This window comes from Chrysemys picta, chromosome 2, assembly GCF_011386835.1.
Source record: "Chrysemys picta bellii isolate R12L10 chromosome 2, ASM1138683v2, whole genome shotgun sequence".
Classification (NCBI taxonomy): Eukaryota; Metazoa; Chordata; order Testudines; family Emydidae; genus Chrysemys; species Chrysemys picta.
In genome coordinates, this window is record NC_088792.1 from 128142746 (window position 1) to 128156297 (window position 13552).

General features: G+C 47.8%; 1 protein-coding gene across 6 annotated transcripts in view; it reads left to right on the forward strand.

Moving 5' to 3' along the window:
- Positions 1-1910: 1910 nt before the first annotated feature.
- The window catches only part of ICE1 (interactor of little elongation complex ELL subunit 1), a 74437-nt gene continuing 62795 nt past the window's right edge, over positions 1911-13552 (forward strand). For 5 of the 6 annotated variants that reach the window (XR_010598515.1, XR_010598516.1, XM_024113218.3 and 2 more), the window contains exon 1: positions 2051-2276. Coding sequence is in view for 4 of the 6 variants with exons in the window: in XM_024113218.3 (XP_023968986.1) it covers positions 2196-2276 (81 nt within the window). In the remaining 2 variants the exon portion in view is untranslated. Of the gene's footprint in view, positions 2277-13552 lie in introns of all 6 variants that reach the window. The other variant, XM_005312921.5, reaches the window with a different exon arrangement.

Sequence of the window (13552 nt, forward strand, 5' to 3'; positions counted from 1 at the left end):
TGCAGTGGGGAAGGTTCAGGTTGGATATTAGGAAAAACTTTTTCACTAGGAGGGTGGTGAAACACTGGAATGGGTTACCCAGGGAGGTGTTGGAATCTCCTTCCTTAGAGGTTTTTAAGGTCAGGCTTGACAAAGCCCTGGCTGGGATGATTTAGTTGGGAATTGGTTCTGCTTTGAACAGGGGGTTGGACTAGATGACCTCCTGAGGTCCCTTCCAACCCTGATATTCTATGATTCTGGTGTTCTCAGTTGTGACCCACGGAGGAACAGTTGTATACTGACATGTTACGTTAACCAAACTTTATAATGCAGACACAGCCTTGGGGATAACCCTGTGCATCACTGACTTGCACGAAGACCAGGAGGCCCTAAATCAGGGGACCACAACTGGATCTCTGCAGCAGCCAGTCTCTGCTATGTCCATGCCTGATCATGGGAGGTGCTAAGCATGCTCCACTCTCCTCGAAGTCAGTGGGGACTGAAGTTGCTGAGAAGGGGGCACGCATCATCCCATCAGCTGAAACCCTATATTATTAGGCCAAAAATTCCAATCCTGACTGCCTGGAGGTAGGCACTTAAATCCATATTTAGGCCTCTAAATAAAAGTGGTCGGATTTCCAGAAGTGCTGTGTATACACCATCCCCATTCACTATGATGATAGCAGGACCATGCCCAACAACTGGTTTTATGATTCAGAATAATCAGTACAATGACTTCAGTGTCATTACATTGTCTCGTTTCTGCAGACTACAACTGATATGCTAAAATACAGAAATGCTGATTCTTTTGCCCTTTATACAACAATAAGCACGAAGAAACTACACAGGCATAGTGGGGTTCAAAATCAGTGGTGATCCGTGCGTGGGGGGGGGGGGGGAGTGGAGGAGGCAAAGGGTCACATGAGCCTCCCCAAAACACCGGGGTGTGTGTGTGCAGGCAAGGCCAGCAGCTGGGGAGATGAAGGGGCAGGGCCAGAGCCTCTCCTCTTCCAGCCACCTTGCCTGGTGTGGCACCCAGCAGCTATACTTTCTCTGGCAGCCTCTGGCCATGCTGCTTGTCTGGGACACTGCCGCAGGGGGCCGGGTGCTGTGCCTAGGGGTGCATAAAGTGTAAATCCGGTCTTGCATGCAAGACCTAGCTACATATAGCCACACACATGCACACATATGCTTTGGCTGGTTTCTAAAAAGCAAGTACCTTATATCTGACCTTGAGACAATGAAATCATAAAAGAAATAAGGAGAGGGAGAGGTAGTGAATGTGCCTTATTAATGTTGTATCCTGGATTATTTATATTTGATGACACCTGAAAATTTAGAGATTTTATTTATTTCATAAATCAATGAAGCACTATGCCAAAACTTTTGTTTTTGTTGACATGCTCCCTTTTTCAAAAACTCCACGGGTAAAATCCACGTAGTCCCTCTGGCTAAACAGTAATCGCTCTCGTTCCCGCGCTAGTCTGGCCCCAAAGCAGCAGGGCGACCCGCGTCGTTTCCACGCTGCTGCCGCAGTGACCAACACACCTGTGTGAGCTCACTTGCGGGGGGAGGAGGCGGGAAGCACCATCGCGGCCCAGAGCCCTTCGGGGCAGCTCCCGCGAAAGCCCACGGGACAGCGGGAGCCCAGCAGAGAGCGCCCCTGCTCTTCCAGCCCCGTGCGGATGCCCCAGGAGACTACAGCTCCCAGCACGCAACGCTCGAGAAGACGTGCCGCATTGCATGATGGGAACTGCAGCCACCTCACTCTTTACCCGTCACGTGGGAGGCGGGAAGCGTCGGTCCCTCTCCACAGTGGCTGTCGGCGACGCGCCCTAACACAGCAGGACCCGAGCAGGGCTCTAGAAAGTAGCCTGTTTGTAAACACGCCCCTGCTCTGGGCGGCTGCCCGTAGAACCCCTCGTTAATCTGGGTCCGAGCGGCTCTACGGAGCGAGTCCCTGCTCCGACGAACAGCGCCTCAAGCCGGCTGGTATCTTCCGCTCCCGGGCAGGCGTTTGGGCGGGTACCAGGCGAGGGTCTTTCCTGGCACTGCGTCGCGCTGCGTTTCTACCGCGTCTGCCCCGGCCCGGCGCTGCGCTGCCGGGGCTGCGGGCGGATGGAGGCGTGCGGCGGCGGCTGGGCACGGCGGTTGCCGAGGGCGAAGCGGCTGCGGGACTGCAGGGCCGTTGCCGGGGACTCTGCGCCGCGGGGACCATGATGCCCGGAGAGGCGCCGGCGGCGGGGATCGCGGCCGAGGCCGCCACGGCCTGTGCGAACTGCAGCGCGCTCCAGCAGGTACCGGTACCCCGCACCTGACCTCCGGCTGAGAACGGGACCGTTCCCCTACCCCTACCCCACCCCCATGCCGGCTGGGACCGGTATCGGCTGGACCCCGCCCCCCTACCATTATGCAGGTAGCGCCCAACCACCTGCGCTCCTGCCTGCAGCAGACAGCGGGGCCTGCTCCTGTTTTCTGGTGCTCGGGCGGGCGGCGCTGGCTCCCCGCTGCCTCGGGTTAGAGTCCAGCGACCTTCCTGCTGCTGTGGCATTTAACCACAGGACGTGGGAAGAGCCAGTCATGTCTCCCCTCTTCTTGCTGGAGGCTCCGCAGCGGCTCTAGCTCGGCTGATTGGCAGCGTTCTTGGCCTCCACCGGAGCGTGTTGTATTTTAAGTCTTAAAAATAGTCAGTTTAATTCTCAGTCTTGGTATCGTGAACCTTGATATGGCGGGCAGGTGCCGAACCCTCCAGCTGTCAGTAGCCTTTCAGGGGAAATAGTGTGGTTAGGAACATGAATTGCGAATGTAAATAGCAAACGGAAAGGAGTCCCGTCACGTGTCTCATAAAGAATCAGAAGAGAGCCCTGGTCTCTATTGTCTCTTTTCTCTAACAATTCCACTAGCGTCACCCTTCTGCACTTTTGGATTTCCTAAGTCTTGGATAGCATGCACTTTTTCAGCTGGATTTTACAAAGATTTTCTTTTTGTAAACTGATTTGATTCCTTTTCTACCTAATCTATCTATTTTACTAATTTGTACAGCACTACAAGTGTGTATGATACTTCACAAAACAGAAAATGGCAGCGTTTCTTCTTAGAAGAGTTAATATTCTTAAGGCTTCAATCTTGGAATACGCTGTGCATGTGTGAGCTCCTACTCAGACATGTAGTCCTATTGACTTTAGTGGCACTCTGCAGAGGCACAGAGGTCTGTCTTCCTATGCAGAACTCATTGCAGAATTGGGGCCTAATTTAAGAATAGGAAAGAGATATGGTAAGGGAGGCTGAAGGTGTTAAGATTATCACTTAAATTAGTGATGCATGCATCTTGAGGGGTACCGTGGGTTTTTCTGTATTTGGTTATGATTTTGAGTAGACACATCACTGGACATCGGCAATACCAGGAGGGATGAGATGGAGTGCTGATGAGAAGTTCAGTGGGGAAACTAACTGAAATACTTTCCAAATGGATTGTATTTTCTAAATGAACAACCTACCCTATATTCTCAATTACTGAGGGACAGTCTTACTTATTGCTATATTTACTTTCCTCAACCAACTCTCTGTATAACTTCTCATAAATGATGTACCTGAATACTTGGATGCTAATATCTAAACTAGGGCTGTCAAGTGATTAAAAAAATTAATCGCGATTAATCGTGCTGTTAAACAGTAATAGAATACCATTTATTTAAATATTTGCGGATGTTTTCTACATTTTCAAATATTTTGATTTCAATTACAACACAGAACACAAAGTGAACAGTGCTCACTTTACATTTATTTATTACAAACATTTGTACTATAAAAAAGAAACTGCAATTCACCTCATTGAAGTACTGTAGTGCAATCTCTTTATCATGAAAGTGAACATACAAATGTAGAATTATGTAAAAAAGAATAACTGTACTTAACTGTAGTCCACAAAAGCTTATGCTCTAATAAATTTGTTAGTCTCTAAGGTGCCACAAGTACTCCTGTTCTTTGTACTTAACAATAAAACAATATAAAACGTTAGTCTACAAATCCACTCAGTACTACTTCTTTTTCAGCCAATCACTTAGAGTATGGCTACACTTGCAGCTGTTCAGTGTTGTGAGTTAAACCTGTTTTCGTACAGCTGAGTAGGGAAAGCGCTGCAGTCTGTCCACACTGCCAGCTGCCAGCGCACTGTCGTGGCCACATTTGCAGCGGCATTGAGAGTGGTGCATTCTGGGCAGCTATCCCAGCGTTCAAGTGGCTACAATGTGCTTTTCAAAAGGGGTGGAGTGTGACAGGGAGCGTGGGGGGAGAGAGAGTGGATTTTTGGAGTGTCGACACTGTGTCAGCGCCTTGCAAGTTCCGACCCCCCTCCCTCCTTCACCCCTCTCTCACTCACTGAAAGCAAACAGCAGCTGTTTGTTTTTTTTCTCACAGACCAGATAAGCAGCCACTCCCCGAAATGGACCCCCCCGCCCCCGCCTCTCTCTTCAAGCAAACATTAGCTGTGGGTGTTCCAAAGGGAGCCCCCCTGCCTGCCTCTACTCATTCACAGCAAACAGTAGCTGTTTATTTTGTTGAGAACTCCAGACGCTCTGGGAGCTGCTTATCAAAAAAAAACAGAGAGGCATCACAACAAAACAAAGAGAGGAAGCTTCACTTAAAAGGATTATGGGGAGTTTCCAGAGGTCAGTCACTGCATAATAAGGTTACTCCCCGTTTACACTGGAGCACCAGCTGTTAATCCTCTCGGGGAGGTGGAGTACCTGCAGCGCTGTAGCCACGGAGATACAGCGCTATATGTACCTTGCCAGTGTGGACGGGGAGTGAGTTACAGCACTGTGGGCGGCTTTATTGCGCTGCAACTCTCAAGTGTAGCCAAGGCCATAGACAAACAAGCTTGTTTACATTTGTGGGAGATAATGCTGCCCGTTTCTTGTTTACAATGTCACCTGAAAGTGAAAACAGGTGTTCACATGGCACTGTTGTAGCCAGCCTAGCAAGATATTTATGTGCCAGATGCTAAAGATTCATATGCCTCTTCATGCTTCTACCACCATTCCATAGGACATACGTCCATGCTGAGGATGGGTTCTGCTCAATAACAATCCAAGCAGTGGGGACTGACGCATGTTCATTTTCGTCATCTGAGTCAGATGCCACCAGCAGAAAGTTGATTTTTTTGGTGGTTTGGGTTCTGTAATTTCCACATCAGACTGTTGCTCTTTTAAGACTTCTGACAGCATGCTCCACACCTCATCCCTCTCAGATTTTGGAAGGCACTTCAGATTCTTAAATCTTGGGTCTAGTGCGTTTTGTAAAATCTGTTGTGAAAGTATTCTTGATGAACCAGCATATGTTGTTCAATTTGTCAGAGACTACCGTAACGTAGAATATATAGTAGAATGCAGGTAAAACCACGGAGCAGGAGACATACAATTCCCCCACCCTCGTCCCCCAAAGAGTTCAGTCACAATCCTGCAGGGCTCAAGTAGTGTTTCTAGCTTGTGCATTTTTTCAAAATCCTTATCTGTCGGCACTGATAGATGGTGCTTTGGAAGAACTAATGTGGATGTGATAGTGGCTTTATTGCAAAGCAGGTGCTGAATCATAGCCAATGTGGAGTTCCATCTGGCCGAAGCATCCGAAGAAGTGGGCTGTAGTCCACGAAAGCTTATGCTCTAATAAATTTGTTAGTCTCTAAGGTGCCACAAGTACTCCTGTTCTTCTTTTTGCGGATACAGACTAACACGGCTGCTACTCTGAAACCTGTCATGTATGAGAGGTTCTTGTTTCTGTCCATTTGCAGCTTGTTGTATTCCTAGCTCTGTACTGCTAGTTGGACTGTGTTTGAAATGGTCTACAAGTTTTCTACGCTTTGCCAGCACGTTTTCAAAACCACCACCAGTGAGCGCTACTGTAATGGATTGCTGCAGACTGTGAGCAATGCACGTCATGTATTTAAAAGGCAAGCGACTGACTGCTGCTACAATTTTACGTGCACTGTCAGTACACTCTACCTCGATATAACGCGACCTGATCTAACATGAATTCGGATATAATGCGGAAAAGCAGTGCTCCGGGGGGGCAGGGCTGCGCACTCCTGTGGATCAAAGCAAGTTCAATATAACGTGGTTTCACCTATAATGCGGTCAGATTTTTTGGCTCCCAAGGACAGCGTTATATCAAGGTAGAGGTGTACTAATTGTTGCTGCCTTTTCTTGAATATTCTGTTCTTTTGCAACATCCATGAAATGCTCTGCACATGCTTCAACAGAATGTCTCTCTTCAGTATGGGTTACTGTTAGAGCAAACGACCGCAGTGGCCATGCGGCATCAGTAAGGTGTGCCGTGACACCAAGATAGCTATGATTGCTCAAGGATGTCCAGCGGTCACTAGTCAAAGCATCAGCCAGTGCATTTTTCAGAAGCTCCAACTTTGTAGTCTTCTCGTTGTTATATTGATCTTTTATTTGTGATACAATGGTTCCTTGGGAGAGCAAAGTGCATGACTGAGTGGAAGATGCAATTTGAATAATATCACTTAGTCCTCTGTCATTTACAATGTTGAGTGGTCTTCAGTCCATAGCTATCCACTTTGCAATAGCATTGGTTAAGGTGTTGTACTTTGTTTGATCCATGGGCTTGTAGCGATCCTGAAATTCTGTAATTGTTATCTGTCGCGGCTGGCTGGATTAATTTGGTGGTGGTGGGTTATCTGTAGCACAAGATCCAGAGGCAAAAGCATGCTTAGAACGTAGGAGGTACTGCAGACTTGAAGTGCTTCTATGTTTTTGGAACTCAGCCTTGCAGTAGCTACAGATAAGTCTTTTTAGCCAAAGAACCATCTGGAATCTTTTTAAATATAAACTTCCTATTCAAAAGACCTGAACTGTTGCTACTTTGCTCCATTACCTTTTTTGATATTTAATCACTCCAGATCATGAAAGCACAGTAGAACTGTGTCAATGTCTGGAATAATTCAATATATTGTTCTATATAATCAATATATTTATGTCCTGTTCAAAAGAGTCCTTGCCATGGATATGGAAAGATTTTTACCTCAGGATTAGCATTCAGCATGGGAGTGAATTGTGCAGGAGGTTTTTTTTGCCTACTGCTGCTGGGTTCGCCTTTTGTATACTATTTTGTATGCCTCCTTTAGAGGAGTGTTGGCTTATTGAAGGAGTAGGATTTTTTTTAATCGCAGTACTCTGGAGATGAGAGGGGTGTGAGCTGTTCAAGAGAGAGGTGAATGCTCCTGTTGGGGTGAGTTTCTGAGCTCACCAAGTTCACCTTCTGTTCAAAGAGAGTTTCATCTTATAAATCTGCATACAGTGTTTGGGAAGGGGAGAAGTAAGCAATGACTTGTGCAGGAGGAGGGCCTGGAGGGCAGGGGGTGACAGCGGGGAGGAGCAAGCAATAACATGTGCAGGAGGAGGATGAGGGAAGTGTCTTGCTGCTGCTTCTGGTTGCGTGGTTTTTGGTACTTGGCTCACCTCCTTTTACTGAGTTAGTTGGGCTCCCTTCAGCTGAGTGAGCCCTTGTTTGCAAGGGAGGATGGATTTTAACCTCAGGAAGAAGCAACAGAGTGTCCTGTGGCACCTTACAGACTAACAGATGTATTGGAGCATACATAAGCTTTCGTGGGTGGATACCCACTTCGTCAGACGCATGTAATGGAAATTTCCAGAGGCAGGTATAAATATGCAGGCAAGAATCAGTTTGGAGATAATGAGGTTAGTTCAATCAGGGAAGGTGAGGCCCTCTTCTAGCAGTTGAGGTGTGAACACCAAGGGAGGAGAAACTGCTTTTATAGTTGGCTAGCCATTCACAGTCTTTATTTAATCCTGAGTTGATGGTGTCAAATTTGCAAATGAACTGAAGCTCAGCAGTTTCTCTTTGGAGTCTGGTCCTGAAGTTTTTTTGCTGTAGGATGGCTACCTTTACCTTTACATCGGCTATTGCGTGGCCAGGAAGGTTGAAGTGTTCTCCTACAGGTTTTTGTATATTGCCATTCCTAGTATCTGACTTGTGTCCATTTATCCTTTTACGTAAAAGATATGAGGGGCCAGCTGGGCACAATAGGGCACAGGCTGGCTAGGATGACGATATGTCCCGTATTGGGCAGGACAGGCCTCTTTTTCAGTTATGTGCCAGCCGTCCCTACTTTTTCACCAAAACTGGGCATTTGTCCTGGCAGCAAGGCAGAGCAGAGAGAGGTGGCTGCTGCCTGGGGGTCAACTGAAGGTAGCACTGCCTGCCAGCAGGAAAGTGGAAAATTTGCTGCCGGTGAGCAGTGCTGGCTTCAGAGCTGACCCTTGGGTGGCGCAGAGCTGGGGGGGGGGGGGGTAAATTTCAGCCAGGGGAGGCTGGGGGGCGGGCGGGGCTCAGCCCGAGCTGCACGTGGCATGGAGCCTCGGGGGGAGCGGGGGTCATTCCCAGCCCCAGCTGTGGATGGCACTGGGCTGGTGGGGACACCCACCGTGGGCAGTGCAGCGCTTGGGGGGAGGTGAGGAAGGTGGCACGGTGCTCAGCCCCAGCTGCGGGCGACATGGGGCTTAGGAGGGGGTCAGCTCCCGAGTTCAGGGGGAGCCAGCCGCAGCCCCAGGAGGCATGGGGCTTGGGGGGGGGAGGGGTCAGCCCCAGCTGTGTGTGGTGTGAAGCTTGGGGGTGGGGGTCAGCCCCAGCTGTGGATTCATAGATTCTAGGACTGGAAGGGACCTCGAGAGGTCATCGAGTCCAGTCCCCTGCCCGCATGGCAGGACCAAATACTGTCTAGACCATCCCTGATAGACATTTATCTAACCTACTCTTAAATATCTCCAGAGATGGAGATTCCACAACCTCCCTAGGCAATTTATTCCAGTGTTTAACCACCCTGACAGTTAGGAACTTTTTCCTAATGTCCAACCTAGACCTCCCTTGCTGCAGTTTAAACCCATTGCTTCTTGTTCTATCCTTAGAGGCTAAGGGGAACAAGTTTTCTCCCTCCTCCTTATGACACCCTTTTAAATACCTGAAAACTGCTATTATGTCCCCTCTCAGTCTTCTCTTTTCCAAACTAAACGAACCCAATTCTTTCAGCCTTCCTTCATAGGTCATGTTCTCAAGACCTTTAATCGTTCTTGTTGCTCTTCTCTGGACCCTTTCCAATTTCTCCACATCTTTTTTAAAATGCGGTGCCCAGAACTGGACACAATACTCCAGCTGAGGCCTAACCAGAGCAGAGTAGAGCGGAAGAATGACTTCTCGTGTCTTGCTCACAACACACCTGTTAATACATCCCAGAATCATGTTTGCTTTTTTTGCAACAGCATCACACTGTTGACTCACATTTAGCTTATGGTCCACTATAAACCCTAGATCCCTTTCTGCCGTACTCATTCCTAGACAGTCTCTTCCCATTCTGTATGTGTGAAACTGATTTTTTTCTTCCTAAGTGGAGCACTTTGCATTTGTCTTTGTTAAACTTCATCCTGTTTAACTCAGACCATTTCTCCAATTTGTCCAGATCATTTTGAATTATGACTCTGTCCTCCAAAGCATTTGCAATCCCTCCCAGTTTGGTATCATCCGCAAACTTAATAAACGTACTTTCTATGCCAATATCTAAGTCGTTGATGAAGATATTGAACAGAGCCGGTCCCAAAACAGACCCCTGCGGTACCCCACTTGTTATGCCTTTCCAGCAGGATTGGGAACCATTAATAACAACTCTCGGAGTATGGTTATCCAGTCAGTTATGCACCCACCTTATAGTAGCCCCATCTAAATTGTATTCGCCTAGTTTATCGATAAGAATATCATGCGAGACTGTATCAAATGCCTTACTAAAGTCTAGGTATACCACATCCACAGCTTCACCCTTATCCACAAGGCTCGTTATCCTATCAAAGAAAGCTATCAGATTGGTTTGACATGATTTGTTCTTCACAAATCCATACTAGCTATTCCCTATCACCTTACAACCTTCCAAGTGTTTGCAGATGATTTCCTTAATTACTTGCTCCATTATCTTCCCTGGCACAGAAGTTAAACTAACTGGTCTGTAGTTTCCTGGGTTGTTTTTATTTCCCTTTTTATAGATGGGCACTATATTTGCTCTTTTCCAGTCTTCTGGAATCTCTCCTGTCTCCCATGATTTTCCAAAGATAATAGCGAGAGGCTCAGATACCTCCTCTATTAGCTCCTTGAGTATTCTAGGATGCATTTCATCAGGCCCTGGTGACTTGCAGGCATCTAACTTTTCTAAGTGATTTTTAACTTGTTCTTTTTTTATTTTCTTATAAACCTACCCCCTTCCCATTAGCATTCACTATGTTAAGCATTCCTTCAGACTTCTCGGTGAAGACCGAAACAAAGAAGTCATTAAGCATCTCTGCCATTTCCAAGTTTCCTGTTACTGTTTCTCCCTCTTCACTAAGCAGTGGGCCTACTCTGTCTTCGGTCTTCCTCTTGCTTCTAATGTATTAATAAAAAGTCTTCTTGTTTCCCTTTATTCCTGTAACTAGTTTGAGCTCATTTTGTGCCTTTGCCTTTCTAATCTTGCCCCTGCATTCCTGTGTTGTTTGCCTATATTCATCCTTGTAATCTGTCCTAGTTTCCATTTTTTATATGACTCCTTTTTATTTTTTAGATCGTGCAAGATCTCGTGGTTAAGCCAAGGTGGTCTTTTGCCACATTTTCTATCTTTCCTAACCAGCGGAATAGCTTGCTTTTGGGCCCTTAATAGTGTCCCTTTGAAAAACTGCCAACTCTCCTCAGTTGTTTTTCCCCTCAGTCTTGATTCCCATGGGACCTTACCTATCAGCTCTCTGAGCTTACCAAAATCTGCCTTACTGAAATCCATTGTCTCTATTTTTCTGTTCTCCCTTCTACCCTTCCTTAGAATTTCAAACTCTATGATTTCATGATCGCTTTCACCCAGGCTGCCTTCTACTTTCAAATTCTCAATGAGTTCCTCCCTATTCGTTAAAATCAAGTCTAGAACAGCTTCCCCCCTAGTAGCTTTTTCAACCTTCTGAAATAAAAAGTTGTCTGCAATGCAGTCCAAGAATTTGTTGGATAGTCTGTGCCCCGCTGTGTTATTTTCCCAACATATATCCGGATAGTTGAAGTCCCCCATCACCACCAAATCTTGGGCTTTGGATGATTTTGTTAGTTGCTTAAAAAAAGCCTCATCCACCTCTTCCACCTGGTTAGGTGGCCTGTAGTAGACTCCTAGCATGACATCTCCCTTGTTTTTTACCCCTTTTAGCGTAACCCAGAGACTCTCAACACTTCCGTCTCCTATGTCCATCTCTACCTCAGTCCAAGTGTGTACATTTTTAATATATAAGGCGACACCTCCTCCCTTTTTCCCCTGTCTATCCTTCCTGAGCAAGCTGTACCCATCCACACCAACATTCCAATCATGTGTATTATCCCACCAAGTTTCAGTGATGCCAACAATGTCATAGTTGTATTTATTTATTAGCACTTCCAGTTCTTCCTGCTTATTCCCCATACTTCTCGCATTTGTATATAGGCATCTAAGATACTGGTTTGATCTTTCCTCCCAGTTTTGTCCTGACCTTCCTTTCTCTCTGCCAATATAGCCCACACTCCCTCTCATTTCCGACCCATCTCCCCGGTCTCCATGTTCCCCACTTACCTGTGGGCTTTGCTCACCTGTCCCCGTCGAACCTAGTTTAAAGCCCTCCTCACTACGTTAGCCAGTCTGTGTCCAAATAGGGTCTTTCCCCTCCTCGAAAGGTGAACGCCATCTCTGCCTAGCAGTCCTTCCTCAAATAGCATCCCGTGGTCTAGGAAGCCAAAGCCCTCCTGGCGACACTATCTTCGCAGCCAGGCATTCACCTCCATGATGCATCTGTCTCTGCCCGGGCCCCTACCTTTGACAGGAAGAATTGAAGAGAATACCACCTGCGCTCCAAACTCCTTCACCCGTACTCCCAGAGCCCTGTAGTCACTCTTGATCCGCTCAGTGTCACACCGCGCAGTATCATTTGTGCCCACATGGATGAGTAGCATGGGGTAGTAGTCAGAGGGCTGGATAATCCTCGACAATGCCTCCGAAGTAACGTCTCGGATACGGGCTCCCGGCAGGCAGCAGGGCTCCCGAGATGAAATGTCAGGGCGACAGATGGGCGCCTCCGTCCCCCTCAGCAGAGAGTCTCCGACCACCACTACCCTACGTTTCCTATTCGCAGTGGTGGCAGCAGACCTCCCAGCCTTAGGGATACGAGGCTTCTCCTCCTTTACTGTAGGGGGTGATTCCTTCTTTCCTGTATCAAGAAGAGCATAACGGTTACCTATTACCACGGCAGGAGGGTTCGGAGCAGGGGTGGAGCACTGCCTGCTGCCAGAAGTAACCAGCTGCCAGTGTCCACCCTGAGACATCTCCTCCTCCACTAGTGGTGTATCAGCAGTCCTGTGTACTGGGACAGCTACCTCAGCTGTCTCCACATGGATGGCACAGAGCTGGTGGGGGAGACCCCACCATGGGCAGTGCGGAGCACGGGGGAGGGGGTGGAGGGGGCTGCGGGTGGCACGGGGCTCAGCTTCAGCTGTGGGGGACTTGCGGGGTGGTAGTGTCAGCTCCTGAGTTTGGGGGGGGGGGGGCAGCTGCAGCTCCAGACAGCATGGGGCTCGGGGTTGGGGTCAGCCCCCAAGCTCGGGGTGTGTGCATGTGTGTCAGCCCCAGGCAGCACGGGGCTTGGGAGGTGGGGTCAGCCCCAGTTGTGAGTGGCACAGGGCTGGAGGAAGAGATCCCAGCATGGGCAGTGCGGAGCTGGGTGGGGGGTGGGGTGTCAAGGCTGTATCCCCACTTTGAACTTTAGGGTACAAATGTAGGGGCCTGCATGAAAACTTCTAAGCTTAACTACCAGCATAGCTCTGGTCCGCTGCCACCATCCCCAGAATTCCCATGCCTGGGAAGCCTTGAGAAACCTTCACCAATTCCCTGGTGAATACAGATCCAACCCCCTTGGATCTAAAACAAGGAAAAAATCAATCAGGTTCTTAAAAAGAAGGTTTTTAATTAAAGAAAAAGGTAAAAATCATCTCTGTAAAATCAGGATGGAAATTAACCTTACAGGGTAATCAAACTTAAAGAGCTCAGAGGACTCCCCTCTAGTCTTAGGTTCAAAGTACAGCAAACAAAGATAAACACTCTAGTAAAAGGTACATTTACAAGTTGAGAAAACAAAGGAAAACTAACACGCCTTGCCTGGCTATTTACTTACAAGTTTGAAATAGGAGAGACTTGTTTAGAAAGATATGGAGAACCTGGATTGAAAGTATCTTGTCCCCTAATTGGTCCTTTGGTCAGATGCCAGCCAGGTTACCTGAGCTTCTTAACCCTTTACAGGGAAAAGGATTTTGGAGTCTCTGGCCAGGAGGGATTTTATAGTACTGTACACAGGAGGGCTGTTACCCTTCCCTTTATAGTTATGACAGGGGCTCAGCCCCAGACCCTTGGAGCACCCTGCAAGGGGCGGGGCGGCTCAGGCAAACCCTTGGCTGTCCTGTTTTTACTTTTAAAAAATACTTCTCCACTGGAGCTGGCATGAGAACCATGTGCGTCGTTCTG